Raw genomic sequence first — 15,941 nt, forward strand, 5'->3', positions numbered from 1 at the left:
AGGACATTTTTTTTTTTTTTCTTGATCTTCTTTTCAAATTTTTTTTTCTTTTTTCACACATCCCCACTGGGGAAGGACATTGCTTTTTATTTTGCTTTCAGAGTTATTTTAATGAGTATCTGTTAAAGACAAAGCCAGTCAGAAGCTGCACCAGAGGCTACCCTACTGATAGCTCCTGGCACCTACCAGCTCAAAGAAGCCAATTCCTTTGGACAGGCTAATGAGCTGGGCCAGTTTGGACTGAGGGCTATGAATCCAAGGTCACACAGACTTCCTCTCCAGGGAGGAGAGCTCCTGACAGAGAGATATGGCTAAAATGCACCTGGCCAGACAAACCCAGGTGTGCTGATCACTGGGCAGAAGGAGAGGGATGGGATCACAGGGATGTCTAAGTTTGGCTCTTAGAAACCTCCACAGTTGCTGCAAAAATGACTGTAATATCAGTAACAACTACTCAGTTAGGGCCTAATAATGTCAGGTACTATGTTGTTTATACAATAGCTGTATATTTGTTTATACATTATTTATATCTCTATAACAACTCTTCCAGGTAGGTGTCAAATGAGAAAACTGGGGCAGGTTAATCAGTTTACATATCAAGAAAGTAATAAAGTTGTAAATAATTCTATTGCACTGTGAGTTAATGAAGGGAAGGGATGAGGTCTACTTCATTGTCACCTTGTAAGGACTTAGAAAACATCTCTGGAAAGGGTTACAGAATGAGAGGGCTACAGAGAATCTAGATAATTTTTTCCAATACCTTTACAGAGTATGAGCTGAAGCCCAGTGGGAAGGGAGGGGCATGATATGCCCAAGGTCACAGAGCCCAAGCTCAAACCAGTTTCCTGGTCTTGCGCCTTCATCAACACATCACTGCCCCACTGCCACTAGTCCCTCAGAAATCTGAGTTAATGAATGTTAAGGGAATAAAAGGAAAGGGGCTACTCAGCTTTGGGGAGCTATGGTGAATGCTGGAGGAAGAGGAATGTGTGGACTCCACCATTATGGGTCAGTAGGAAGGCTCTGGGCAAAACCATGACCTAATCTGTAGTCTCTGCTCTCCAGAGCTGTCCAGAACTCTCTGGGATTAGACAGACCAGGGTGACTTGGCCAAGGAGGAAATAGAGCTTCCGTGATGTCATTGTTCCTTCACAACTAAACAACCTACATGAAAGACCACCCATTTATAAGAGTGGCAATTAATAGCTTTGTTTTCAGCCATTAATTACCCCTATCAATACCAGAAATTGGTACCAACGGCCGGGCGCGGTGGCTCAAGCCTGTAATCCCAGCACTTTGGGAGGCCGAGGCGGGTGGACCACGAGGTCAAGAGATCGAGACCATCCTGGTCAACATGGTGAAACCCCGCCTCTACTAAAAATACAAAAAATTAGCTGGGCATGGTGGCGTGTGCCTGTAATCTCAGCTACTCAGGAGGCTGAGGCAGGAGAATTGCCTGAACCCAGGAGGCGGAGGTTGCGGTGAGCCGAGATCGCGCCATTGCACTCCAGCCTGGGTAACAAGAGCGAAACTCAGTCTCAAAAAAAAAAAAAAAAAAAAAAAAAAAAAAAAAAAAGAAATTGGTACCAACACATTTAAAAAAAAATTTTTTTTTTGAGATGGAATCTTGCTCTGTTGCCAAGGCTGGAGTGCAGTGGCGCAATGTCAGCTCATTGCAACCTCTGCCTCCTGGGTTCAAGTGTCTCAATACCTCAGCCTCCCGAGTAGCTGGGACTATAGGCACTCGCCACCATGCCTGGCTAATTTTTTGTATTTTTAGTAGAGATGGGGTTTCACCATGTTATCCAGGATAGTCTAGATTTCCTGACCTCAATATCGACCTGCCTCGACCTCCCAAAGTGCTTGGATTACAGGCGTGAGCCACTGTGCCGGGCCCAACACATATTTTTAGACTCTGTTTCCCTCCTGTGGCTAGAAGCTGGGGAGAAATGGTAAGAATTACATATATCTAAACAGACAACAAAGTTGTTCCTCGCTGTTCTTTTTTACCATTGATGTCTCTAGGATCTAATTTAGTGAAAAACTTACTAATGCTGGGCTCTTAGTCCATGATCCTTATTAACTATATGACCATGGGCAATTCAACTAGTTTATCTAAGATTAACTTTTTCTGGTTCAGAGGCAGAGTTAATGATTAGTGAATGACAGCCCACTATGTGAAGAAAACCAAGAGTGTTCCTACATACTATCTCATCTACTGTCACGTTATGTCCATTTTCTGTGGGAGGAAACTGAAGTTCAGAGTAGTTTCTATCTTCCTAGTCCTCTATGCAGCAACCCATCTTGAAGGCCACTCCTTCCTATTAAGCTCTAGCACAAGACTCCTCTCTGCCCTGACTCCACCACCTCCAGAAAGGAGAAGTGATGAGAATGGTGTACCTTAAAGGACAAGGATTGAGTCACCAGGATAAAGGGTGGGACATCTACTCCAGCTTCCCTGGGACGTAGACTCTAAGGATTTGGTCTCCTGAGATTCACTTTGTTTGGTTTGCTTCTTTTAATACTTAGATTTATAGCCTAGGAGTATCAGGCTATAGCCTAGGTGTGTCGTAGGCTAGACCATCTAGATGTGTGTAAGTGTACTCCATGATGTTGACACAACCACAAAAATCAACTAACACTGTGTTTCTCAAAACATATTCCCATCATTAAGCAATGCATGACTGTTTTGTCACTACTATCCCTAAGTATATCAGAGGACCTAAATTTGTTTTTGTTTGTTTGTTTCAGATAGAGTCTCACTCTATTGCCCAGGTTGCAGTGTAGTGGCATGATCTCAGCTCACTGCAACCTCCACCTCCTAGGTTCAGGCGATTCTACTGCCCTAGCCTCCTGAGTACCTGGGATTACAGGCGTGCACCACTACGCCCAGCTAATTTTTGTATTTTGAGTAGAGACGGGGTTTCACCATGTTTGCCAGGCTGGTCTTGAGCTCCTGACCTCAGGTGATCCACTTGCCTCAGCCTCCCAAAGGGCTGGGATTACAGACATGAGCCACCACACCAGGCTGAATTCATTATTATTTATTTATTTATTTTTTAATGAAAAAGAGACTTAGATCTATCCATACCTATAATTCAACAGATCATAAATATTTGTAAGTGTTAGGGACAAGCTGCCTCAAAAAATTGTCCAAGTTGATCCCTTCCTCCTACTCTGATTGCTCTGCAGCTGCATTTCTGAACTTCTATCTAAGTGCCACATCAAGGCTGCCAGATATGCTACAATTAAGCAAAACCTGATTACAGCCATCCAGGCAGCTTGGGGGAGGACAGGGAAAACCAGTGTTTGCTATCCATACTTGTAAATTCCTGTTTGACACATACCTGTAAAATTCTGGGTTCTTTTTTTAAAACTGCTGCCACAAAAGTCACAGGATGATGTATTGTAAATCTGTCACAAGTTAACAAACTATCTGTCTGCCTGTTACAAGCTGATAGATTATCTCAGTCCTGAAATTCCCTTATGCCCCTCTCACCCCATGTAAACCCCTCATTTTGTAAGCTCAGGGCTGCCTCTCTGATTGTTATGGGGCAGCCCGGCAGGTTAATAAAACATGCTTGCCTGACTTGGGGTCTTTTCTCCTTTCTCTCAGCTAACCTTATAATAAGTACCTACTATGTGTGAGAAACTGACTCCAAATATTTCATCTGGTGAAGAAAATCTAGTATCTTAGCTCTGTCCCCTGCTACTCTAATTTGTTGTTCAATGTGCTTTGTTGAGTGGAAGGAAAAAAAGTGGAGTTAAAGCCAGTGTGTTAGAAATCGCAGACACAAGGCAGTTTACCTTATCTGATCTAATTAAGCCATTTAATTACTGATGGGAATTTCAGTAATGTCTTACTTCATTAAAAAGTATTGACAGACCGGGCGTGGTGGCTCACACCTGTAATCCAAGCACTCTGGAGGCCAAGGTGGGCGGATCACCTGAGGTCGGGAGTTCAAGACCAGCCTGACCAACAAGGTGAAACCCCCGTCTTAAAAAAAAAAAAAGTATTGACAGCCTGGGCAACAAGGTAAAACCCCATTTCTACTAAAGTACGAAAATAAAAAATAAAAAATTAGCTGGGCGTGGTGACATGCACCTGTAGTTCCAGCTACTAGGAGGCCAAGGCAGGAGAATTGCATGAAGGGGAGAGACGGAGGTTGCAGTGAGCAGAGATCACGCCACTGCACTCCAGCCTGGGTGACAGAATGAAACTCTGTCTCCAGGAAAAAAAAAAAAAAAAAGCATTAGGACATCTGACAATTCTAGGTATGCCTGAGCAAGTATGTTGCACATGTAATATTATCATGTGAGTCATGGCAAAAAAAGAGGAGGAGTCCCTCTGCCATCAGATAGTTCCATCTACATGTCCCAGGAGCTTCCTTTGACATTAAACCTGTGTTAGCAGAGTATGCTTGAGAGATGACAGGGAGGTGAGAAGGGATGGTGACTAAGATCTGCATTTTATAGTGTCATCCCCGAAGAAGAGAGGCACACATCTCTCAGTGCCATAGAATTCCATTAGACTTAGAGAAGAGTGTGGATTTAAAGAAGCCAGGCACCTGCAAGTAGAAGAGACCCCCCACTCACATGGAGACAGTAATAAATCCAGAGATGGGCTAAAGCAGCTGTGGGTGCCTTGACCTCAGTAAACTGGCACCCAGAGAGAAAAGGCCCACCATTTCTTTTCTTTTCTTTTCTTTTCTTTTTTTTTTGAGATGAGTCTCATTTGGTTACCAGGGGCAAGGCTCGAGGGCAGTGGTGCGACCTCCACTCACTGCAAACTCCGCCTCCTGAGTTCAAGCCATTCTTCTGCCTCAGCCTCCCGAGTAGCTGGGACTACAGGTGTGTGCCACCATGCCCGGCTAATTTTTGCATTTTAGTAGAGACGAGGTTTCACCATGTTGGCCAGGATGGTTTCGATCTCTTGACCTGGTCATCCGCCCACTTCAGCCTCCCAAAGTGCTGGGATCAGAGGCATGAGCCACAGTGCCTGAATATCCACCATTTCTGAATGTAGAAATGAATGAGTGGTCGCCTACCAGCAAGATGAGCAGGATGCTGGGGATGCTTCTGAGCAACTGGAACAGGACTGCTAAGCTGGTAGGAAGGGTGGGCTGCCCAGCAGAGGTGCCATCATCGAGTTCCTCATAGCTGCTCTCTTCCCAGGAGAACCAAAGTTCCAGGACACGGTGCCCAAACCTACTCATGAGCTCTGGATACAACAGAAAGAACCTGAGCAGGAGTGGATGGTGGGTATAGATTAGCTGCAGGTCTGGGATGCCCTCTAGGAATTTTCTGATTGCACTGACCACAGTCTGGAGGCAAAAGAAAGAAAGGAGTTAATGCACCTTGCAGAGGACCCAAGAGACCCCAATATGGGCAAGACATGACTAGGAAAAACGTACTGGCATCTCAGTATTCCAGGACACCAGGCTGGCTCATCCCGAGGCACTCTAGTGAGAAAATACCATTGAACTTACCTTATAATAGAAGTTCTCAACTAGGGGTGATTTTGCTCCCATGGGACATTTGATAAAGTCTAGAGTTATTTTTTACTATCTTGATTGGGGGGAATGCTACTGGCATCTAGTGGGGAGAGAGCAGGGATGCTGCTAAATATCCTACAATGCCAGGAAAGCCTATCACACACACAAAAATAATCTGGTGCAAAATGTTAATAGTGCCAAGGTCAAGAAACCCGGCTTTATGATGGTACCACAGTGGGTTGTAATTGTCAGTGTGCATGTCTACCTCCCACCTAGACTGAAAGCTGCTTGAGGGTAAGGACGGTGGCAGATTAATCTGTGCAATTACCATAGAGCCTGACACAGAAAAGGTGAAGGAGAGAGATGCTGAATAATTTCTTACTTCTCACAAACCTACCTCTTCCCATTGCACATATAACAATGTTCAAATTCCTTAGTACGAGGCTGAGAGCGGTGATTCATGCCTGCAATCCCAGCACTTTGGGAGGTCAAGGTTGGCAGATCACCTCAGGTAGTGAGTTTGATACCAGCCTGACCAACAGGGAGAAACCCTGTCTCTACCAAAAATACAAAACTAGCTGGGCATAATGGCACATGCCTGTAATCTCAGCTACTCAGAAGGCTGAGGAAGAATTGCTTGAACCCAGGAGGTAAGGTTGTGGTGAGCTGAGGTAATCCCATTGCACTCTAGCCTGGGCAACAAGAGCGAAACTCCATCTCAAAACAATACAAAACAAAACAAAACCTGGGCATGGTGGCTCATGCCTATAATCTCAACACTTTGGGAGGCCATGGCAGGTGGATAACCTGAGGTCAGGAGTTTAAGACCAGCCTGGCCAAAATGGTGAAACCCCATCTCTACTAAAAATACAAAACCTAGCAGGGCATCATGGCATGCTTGTAATCCCAGCTACTCTGGCGGCTGAGGCAGGAAAATTGCTTGAACCTGGGAGACAGAGGTTGCAGTGAGCTAAGATCGTGCCATTGCCCTCCAGTCTGGACAACAGAGCAAGACTCCACTTCAAAAAAAATTATTTAGAATGCTATTATATGAGTTTTACAGTCTGGCTCACTCAGGTCTTTCATTCATTTTGAGTTCATTTTTGTGTACGGTATGAGTTGAGTCCAACTTTATTCTTTTGCATGTGTATATCCAGTTATTCCTGGAAATCTGCTGAAAAGACCAATCTTCCCCCATTGAATTATCTTGGCATCCTCATCAAAAATTAATTGACTATAAATATATGGAATTATTCTGGACTCTCAATTCTATTCCATTGATCTATATGTCTACTCTTATGTCAGTACCACACTATCCTGATTACTATAGTTTTTTGGTAAGTTTCAAAATAAAAAAGGTATGATTCTTCCAACTTTGTTCTTCTTTTTCAAGATTTCTTGACTATTTTGCATTTCCATATGAATTTTAGGTTCAGTTTGTTCATATTTGCAAAAAAGTAGAGCTAGGATTTTGATACAGATTGCACTGAAATCTATTGATCAATTTGGAGAGCACTGCCATCTTAACACTATTAAGTCTTCCCATTTATGAATACAGTCTATTAATTTTTAATTTGTAAAAAAATTAAAGCGAAACAGTAATGTTTTGAAATTTTCACTATGTAAGTTGATTCGATTTAAATTTGTGTCCCTCCTCAAATCTCATGTCCAAATCATAATCCTCAATGTTGGAGGAGGAGCCTGGTGGGAGATAATTCAATCATGGGGGTGGACTTTTCCCTTCTGCTCTGGTAATATTGAGTGAATTATCATGAGCTCTGGTTGTTTAAAAGTGTGTAGCACCTCTTCCTTCACTCTATTCTTCCTTCTCCAGCCATATAAGACATGCCTACTTCCCCTTTGCCTTCCACCATGATTGCAAGATTCCTGAGACCTCCTCAGCCATGCTTCCTGTACAGACTGTGAAAGTGAGTCAAGTAAATGTCTTTTCTTTATAAATTACTGTCTCAGGTAGTTCTCTATAATAATGCAAGAACTGACTAATACAAAGTCCTTATACTTTTTTTGTTAAGTTCATTCCCAAGTATTTAATTTCTTGATGCTATTGTAAATGAAATTGTTCCCTTAATTTCATTTTCTTTTTTGGAGACACAGTCTCACTGTCACCCAGGCTGGAGTGCAGTGGCACAATCTCAGCTCACTGCAATCGCTGCCTCCTACGTTCAAGCAATTTTCCTGCCTCAGCCTCCAGAATAGCTAGGACTACAGTCACACACTGCCACACCTGGCTAATTTATTGTATTTTAGTAGAGACAGGGTTTCACCATGTTGGTCAGGCTGGTCTTGAACTCTTAAGTTCAGTCAATCTGCCTGCCTCGGCCTGCCAAATTGCTAGAATTACAGGTGTGAGCCACCATGTCCAGCCTAATTTCATTTTCATGCATGTTAATAAAGACTTAAGTTTACCTTTTCAGCTCCTCTCCATTCTACCTCCTGTATGATTTAGCTAAGGTACATTAAACTAGGCTTCCTTCCTTGAATTGATAGACTGGGCATCTTCCCACTTCTGTACATTAAATCATACTCTATCCTCACCTTCAAAGTTCTTCCTTCACCTCTTCCATCTCCTCCACAAAGCCTCTCCCGATGCTATATGTAATCTGACACAATCTCTCCTTTTGTGCTTTGCTGGTTCTTCGCCAGTCCTCCAGCTCCAGGAGAGCACTGATTACTATAGCTGTCTACCCCGTAGGAGACCTTTTTGTCTCCCCTGACAAACTTGTGTTCTCTGAGGGCAGAGAACTTGTTTGATTCATTTCAGACCTGACCTAGGTACCCACATGGTACCTAGGCTCATGTCAAGTGGTCAATCCACACTGAGTGAGTTGCTGAAATGTTGAGAAGCAAATAAAAAATCATGGGAATTGAGTTGTGTTTAACAGCTTAGGAAATGCTGACCAAACTGGAATGAAGCTGCTGAAAAGGAGGAGCTTCCAGGCATAAGTAGGGGCTAACACTCTGAAATGTCCATCCCCACAGAGACATCCGCACTCTGGCTATTGGGGATCCTCAGACACATACCTCAACACACATCACTGTGTATCTCCTCCACTCCTTCCACAAAGGCTCAACGACCATGAGAGTCAGAAAGGATCTCAGAGATAACTCTGTCCAAGGCCCAGAAAGGGAAGAAAACCTCTCTAGGAAGGCCCAGACTATAAGCAACAGAACCAGAATGTGGACCCAGGAGTCCTACCTTTCTGTGCAATGCATGTATACAAGGTCACCCTGCTTCTGCACAAAGGGCATTCACAGGTAAATGGCACCAAGGAAGCCTTCTCATAGAAGATACCACATAGAGAAGGTGACATCAGAGACAAAAGTAAAGGAATAGCCTGGGAGCTAGCAGGCAAATTTTATGGGGAAGAGGTCTGTGAGCCTCCTGAAGGTGTCCCTTGCAGCACCACCCTGCCTAGACAGTCCCATTGCCCTTTATATATTTATATTAAATTTTATTTTTTTTTGAGACAAGGTCTTACTTTGTCACCCAGGCTGGAGTGCAGTGGTATGAACATGGCTCACTGCAGCCTCAACCTCTTGGGCTCAAGTAATCCTCCCACCTCAGCCTTCCCAGTAGCTGGGACCACAGGTGTGCACCACCATGCCTGGTCAATTTTTTTTTTTTTTTCTTTTAGAGACGGGGTTTCACCATGTTGGCCAGGCTGGTCTTGAACTCCCGACCTTGGGTGATCCGCCCCCCTCGGCCTCCCAAAGTGCTGGGATTACAGGCGTGAGCCACTGCGCCTGGACTGCCTGGTCAATTTTTTAAAATTTTCTGTAGCAATGTGGTCTCACCATTTTGCCCAGGCTAGTCTTGAATTCCTGAGCTCAAGTGATCCTCCCACCTCAGCCTCCCAAAGTGCTGGGATTAAAGGCGTGAGCCACCATGCCCACTCTATACAAAATTTTAAAACATATATGTATAATATGACATTTATGGATTCCTGCGTCAGAGGAGAAGCTGGGGCCCCATGAGCTACCTTCCTAGCTTCCATACCATTACCAGCAGATGTGAAAAAGGGGCCCCCAAAATCCAGCCTTGCTATATTCTCAAAGCCATGGGACTATTCCTATTATGCCCTTTTCCCTCTTTACATCAGTTACCTCAGGAATCCCAGCATCATCACCATGTGGCTCAGGGCATATCGTGTGTGTGTGTGTGTGTGTGTGTGTGTGTGTGTGTGTGTGTCAGTCTGACTCCATGTGGCTCAGGGCATATCGTGTGTGTGTGTGTGTGTGTGTGTGTGTGTGTGTCTCTGTCAGTCTGACTCTTGTTGCCCAGGCTGAAGTGTAATGGCACTATACTGGCTCACCATACTGGCTCACTGCAACCTCTGCCTCCATGCCCGGCTAATTTTTTATTTATTTATTTATTTATTTATTTTTTATTTTTTATTTTTAGTAGAGACACGTTTCTCCATGTTGGTCAGGCTGGTCTCTGACTCCCAACCTCAGGTGGTCCACCCACCTTGGCCTCCCAAAGTGGTGGGATTATAGGCGTGAGACACCGCACTGGGCCTCTATCTCCCATTCTTACCCAGCTCCCCACAATGTTCCACTGTGCCCTCTAGAACTCACTCACGGTTATCAGCCAATTCTCTATGTTCTCAACTTCTGCTCTGAAAACTCCTTTCTCCTTGTTGCTTTGATTCTTTTCCAAAGACTTATTTTGCCTGCAACCTCTCAAGTGGAGGTATTTTCTCCCCTACCTTCCTAGTTCTAAAACCTTGGCCTCTAAATTCTCCAACTTCCTCCCTTCTAATTACTTTCACCTGCCTCAGCCATTCATGCCCACAGTCATGCCCCCAGACTTCGCCAGTAACTGCATCCTCCACAATAATCCCAATGTCAAGCATCCCACCACCTTGCCCACCTGTCTTTCCAGCTCACTCCCTCTAGTGTTTCAATTCAACAGTTCTTTGGCCCCTCACCCTCAGAAGCAAAATATATGGAGATATTGTTTTATTTACTCTTATGCTGATACCTCAAATCTGATCCATCAAGAAATCCTGTGACTCCACCTTCCAAGTATATCTGAAGCTGACACTTTCTGCTACCTCTTCTGCTATCTCTTGCCTACGTTATTGCTGGAGCCTCCTAATTAGTTTATCCACTTCTACTCTTATACCCCTGTGATCTATTGTCCTGGCAGCCAGGGTGACTTTTTTAAACCAGATTACATGAAATCAATAAATTTAGATAGAAAAGAAAAGCAGTCAAAGACAGAACCCTGAGGCACTATATTTGGAGGTCAGGGAAATAAAGGAGAATTAGCAAAGGACATTGAAGTAAATTCACCAGAGAAACAGGAGAAAAACCATGAATATATGACATTCTATATGCTAAGTAAAGGCAGTGATTCAAAGAAAAGAGATGTTGATAAGTCAAGTAAGATGATGACTAAATTTTGCCTACTGGTTCTAGCCATGTGCTATTTATGGGTGACTTTGGCAAGTACACTTTCAGGGATAACTGGGGGTGAAAGTCTATCTGGGGTAAGTTCAACAGAGAATAAGAAAGTGGGAAATGTATGAAACCAGCCTGAAGAATCTTGTTACATTAGAAAGCCCAAACTTTATCAAATACTACTAGGGATGTATGAAAAGGACTTAGAAGCCTCCTTGAATAGCCTCCCATTGGCCAAAGATAGGACAATTTGAGTCATAAAAGAATGATGGCCAGGAGTTTAAGATCAGCCTGGGCAACAACGGGAGACCCCATTTCTACACATTTTTTTTTTTTTTAAATTAGCTCGGTGAGGCCAGGCAGGATGGCTCACACCTATAATCCCAGCACTTTGAAAGGCTGAGGCATGCAGATCAGGAGATCAGGAGTTTGAGACCAGCCTGGCCAACACAGAGAAACCCCGTCTCTACTAAAAATACCAAAAATCAGCTGGGGGTGGTGGTGCATGCCTGTAATTCCAGCTACTCAGGAGGCTGAGGCAGGAGAATAGTTTTAACCCAGGAGGCAGAGGTTGCGGTGAGCCAAGATTGCGCCATCGCACTCCAGCTGAGGCAATAAGAGCAAAACTCCATCTCAAAAAAAAAAAAAAAAAAAAAAAGCCTGATGTGGTAGCATGCACCTGTGTTCCCAGCTACTCAAGAAGTTGAGATAGGAGGATCACTTGAGCCCAGAAGGGTGAGGCTGTGGTGAGCTGTGATTGCGTGATGGCACTCCAGCCTCAGTGACAAAGTGAGACCCTGTTTCAAAAATAATAGTAATAATAAACTAACTACATCAGATTAAAACATATCAAATATTTTAAACTCATGAGCTAATCATGATAGTTTTAAAAACTCTAGCTAGACATGGTGGCTCACACCTGTAATCCCAGGACTTTGGGAGGCCAAGGCAGGAGGATGGCTTGAGATCATAAATTCAAGACCAGCCTGGGCAACATAGTAAGGTCCTGTCCCTACAAATAATTAAAAACCTTAAAAAGTAATAATATTTGGCCACCTTTGGAGGATGCTACACAACAAACTCATGTTTTTGAAAACTGATAACCAAAGGAAAAGAAGCAAGCATTTAACTTATGTTTCCTATGTAATCTAACCCTTCAGAGTAACTGAATAGTTAATGAGGGGATGTTTCCTTTTATACAAAAGTATTTAAATTAATAAATAATGAGAGAATTGTATAAATACTTTTATACAAGTATTTAAGTTAATAAATAATAAAGAGAGAATGACAGACCTAGAATATTATTGTTTTGTAATCGCTAATGAATTAGTGGGTCTAGGCAATGATCACCAGTGGCTACTACTATCACAAAGAGAGAGACAACAGGACACTGTGTACCCAAGTATGTTTTCCTTGAAAGCCCATTCACTTTCATTATACCTTTCTCTTTCCATTCAAATTAAACAAGGTCTAGTTGCAGCACATTTGCCTCAACAGTAATCAAAAAGAGGCCAGGAACAGTGGCTCACACCTGTAATCCCAGCACTTTGGGAGGCCGGGGCTGATCAGGAGATCAAGACCATCCTAGCTAACACAGTGAAACCCCGTCCCTAATAAAAATACAAAAAGTTAGCCAGGTGTGTTGGCACACACCTGTAGTCCCAGCTACTCAGGAGGCTGAGGCAGGAGAGTCTCTTGAACCTGGGAGGTGGAAGTTGCAGTGAACCGAGATTGTGTCACTGCACTCCAGCCTGGGTACTCCAGCCTCGGTGACAGAGCAAAACTCCGTCATAAAACAAAAACAAAAACAAACAGTAATCAAAAACAGGCAAAATTAATAGTCAATGAAGGAAGAGTATCTTTAGGTTTAGGCTGAAGAGTCCACCCTAAGGAACAGAAGCAATATTCTGTGAAATAGGTGAGAGGTTCAGTGATGAATCAGACATGGTCCTTGATCCCAGGAGTTCATAAAGCAGCTGGAGAGAGAAAACTTGTCCACACACAACCACCATGAAAGTGATCCAATAGCCTTATTAACAATGATCTAGGTTCCATAAATCCACTTTCTTTGATAAACTGTTACCAGAAGGAAATAACAATACCTCAGAGCTCTCCGCTCCTATTACCAACCAGAGGTGACACCAAGGAATGAGCCTTAGGAGTCAGTCAAGTCTGAGCTGGAGTCCTGACTCCCCTATCAGTTAACTGTGTGACCTAGAGAAAGTTTCTTGAACTTCAGATTTGATTTTCTTTTCTATAGAATGTAAATAATAATCTCTGCCTCCCAGGACTGCTGAGAGAATTAGGTAAATTATACAGGCTCTATATGTGTCTGTGCCCTACTCCTCTCTACTCTCCTAACATCTCCACTTTGTCTTTCTCTACCACCCGCTTGTCTATACACATATCATCATCATGGTCTCCCAGGGAACACTGATGTAAAGAGGTATAGGAGGAGAAGGAGCCCAGGCATTGTGGTCCATACCTCATGTAGTACACTGTCTTTGTTCTGGCAGACTGCAAGCACATAGATGGAGGCTTTGAAGACTGCCAGTGGGGGGCACTCGCCCTGGTCCTGCAGAGACAGGAGGAAGCTTTGCACAGCCTCAAATAAGTCTGCCTCTGAGACAAACCTGTCAACCAAGAAAAGCCTGAGTGAGAAAGACAGAGCGGCAGGCCACTAGAATCTTCTGTCCCACCTGGTACAGCCTTCCTCAGCCCACTGTCCTGCCTCAGCATGCCCATAGTCTAATGACATCTTACACAAACAGTGTGCTATACATACTTACAAAGCATTGCCACATACATACATCACATTGTTCTATGCCTTGTGCAAGGCTCAGTTAGAGGCCAAATACTCCCCATGCACACTTGGGAGGTAAGCTATCTGCCAGCTGGACCAGCACTGTTAAAGAGAAGGGTGCTAGTGCTGGGGTCCAGAAGGCCCTGCTTTGGCAGCTGCTCCACCCATCTCTTCTTGTATTTATCATTAAACAGTGGTGTGTTTGGCCAATATTTATCATTAAACAGTAGTGTGTTTAGTAGATATAATACCAAAAACATAAACGACTAAAGAAAAAAAAGATAAATTAGAGGTCATCAAAATTAAAAACATTTGTGCTTCAAAGGATACCACTAAGAAAGTGAAAAGTGCCAGGTATGATGGCTTATGCCTAGAGTCCCAGCACTCTGGGAGGCTGAGATGGGAGAACTGCTTAAGGCCAGGAGTTTGAGACTAGCCTAGGCAACATAATGAGATCGCATCTCTACAAATAATAATAATAATAATTAACTGGTTGTGGTGATGCATACCTATAGTCCCAGCTACTTGGGAGGCTGAGGTGGGAGGACCACTGGAGCCCAGGAAGTTGAGGTTGCAGTGAGCCATAATTGTGCTACTGCATTTAAGCCTGGGTTAGAGAGCAAGATCCGAAAGGAAGAGCAAAGAAAGAGAAAGGGGAAGGTAAGGAGGTAAGGAAAAAGGGAGAGTAGAGTCTGGAAAGGAAGAGAAGGGAAGAGGAAGGCAAGGGAGGGGAGGAGAGGGGAGGGGAGAGAAAGGAAGGAAAAAAGGGAAAGGCCAGAATAGGACAGGACAGGAAAGGAAGAAAGAAGTAAAAGAAAGTAAAAAGACAGCAAACGGCCGGGCGCGGTGGCTCAAGCCTGTAATCCCAGCACTTTGGGAGGCCGAGGCGGGTGGATCACAAGGTCAAGAGATCGAGACCATCTTGGTCAACATGGTGAAACCTCGTCTCTACTAAAAATACAAAAAAAATAGCTGGGCATGGTGGTGCGTGCCTGTAATCCCAGCTACTCAGGAGGCTGAGGCAGGAGAATTGCCTGAACCCAGGAGGCGGAGGTTGCGGTGAGCCGAGATCGCGCCATTGCACTCCAGCCTGGGTAACAAGAGCGAAACTCCGTCTCAAAAAAAAAAAAAAAAAAAAAAAAGACAGCAAACAGGAGGCCAGGTGCAGTGGCTTATGCCTGTAATGTCAGCATTTGGGGAGGCCAGGTGAGAGGATTGAGAATATACCCAAAAAGTGTTTTTTCACAGAAAAAAGAAAAAAAAAACAGAGAATATACCCAAAAAGAATTGAAGACAGTACTCTAACAAATACATGTACACAGATACTCACAATAGCACTATTCATAACAGCCAAAAGATGGAAAAAGTCCAAATATCCATCAGTAGGTGAATGAAAACAAATTATGGTGTGTACATACAAAGGTATATTACTCAGTCATAAAAGAAATGAAGTACTGATACATGGTACAAACATTGCACTCACTGGATGGAGTCTCGCTCTGTTGCCCAGGCTGGAGTGCAATGGCTTGATCTCGGCCCACTGCCACCTCTGCCTCCTGGGTTCAAGCAATTCTCCTGCTTCAGCTTCCCAAGTAGCTGGGATTACAGGTACCGGCCACCACACCAAGCTAATTTTTGTATTTTTAGTAGAGACAAGGTTTCACCATGTTGGTCAAGTTGGTCTTGAACTCCTGAACTCAAGTGAACCACCTGCCTTGGCCTCCCAAAGTGCTGGGATTATAGATGTGAGCCACTGCGCCTGACCAATAAATTATTATTATTACAATTTTGAGATGGAGTCTCACTCCATTGCCCACACTGGAATGCAGTGGTGTGATCTCAGCTCACTGCAACCTCCGCCTCCTGGGTTCACGCAATTCTCCTGTCTCAGCTTCCTAAGTAGTTGGACTACATACGCCTGCTACTGTGCCTGGCTAATTTTTGTACTTTTAATAGAGATGGGGTTTCACATTGTTGGTCGGGCTGGTCTCGAACTCATGACCTCAGGTAATCCACCCACCTCAGCCTCCCAAAGTGCGGGGATTACAGACGTGAGCTACCACATCCAGCCCGATAAATTATTTTTTTAAAGCTTAAGAAAAAACGGTCCCATTTATTTATTTATTTATTTATTTATTTATTTATTTTGAGACGGAGTTTCGCTCTTGTTACCCAGGCTGGAGTGCAATGGCGCAATCTCGGCTCACCGCAACCTC

The 15,941-nt window shown here is 43.9% G+C and overlaps 1 protein-coding gene across 1 annotated transcript in view; it reads right to left on the minus strand.

Annotated features, from left to right (window-relative positions):
• Positions 1-15,941, minus strand: part of MEI1 (meiotic double-stranded break formation protein 1) — a 90,957-nt gene that overhangs the window by 22,942 nt on the left and 52,074 nt on the right. Inside the window, exons 19-20 of the mRNA XM_003932820.4 lie at positions 13,408-13,555; positions 5,049-5,324 (exon numbers count right to left, since the gene is read on the minus strand). Coding sequence (XP_003932869.2) covers positions 5,049-5,324; positions 13,408-13,555 — 424 coding nt within the window. The remainder of the gene's footprint in view (positions 1-5,048; positions 5,325-13,407; positions 13,556-15,941) is intronic.

The sequence above is a fragment of the Saimiri boliviensis genome, chromosome 21 (genome assembly GCF_048565385.1).
Source record: "Saimiri boliviensis isolate mSaiBol1 chromosome 21, mSaiBol1.pri, whole genome shotgun sequence".
In the NCBI taxonomy this organism is placed as follows: Eukaryota; Metazoa; Chordata; class Mammalia; order Primates; family Cebidae; genus Saimiri; species Saimiri boliviensis.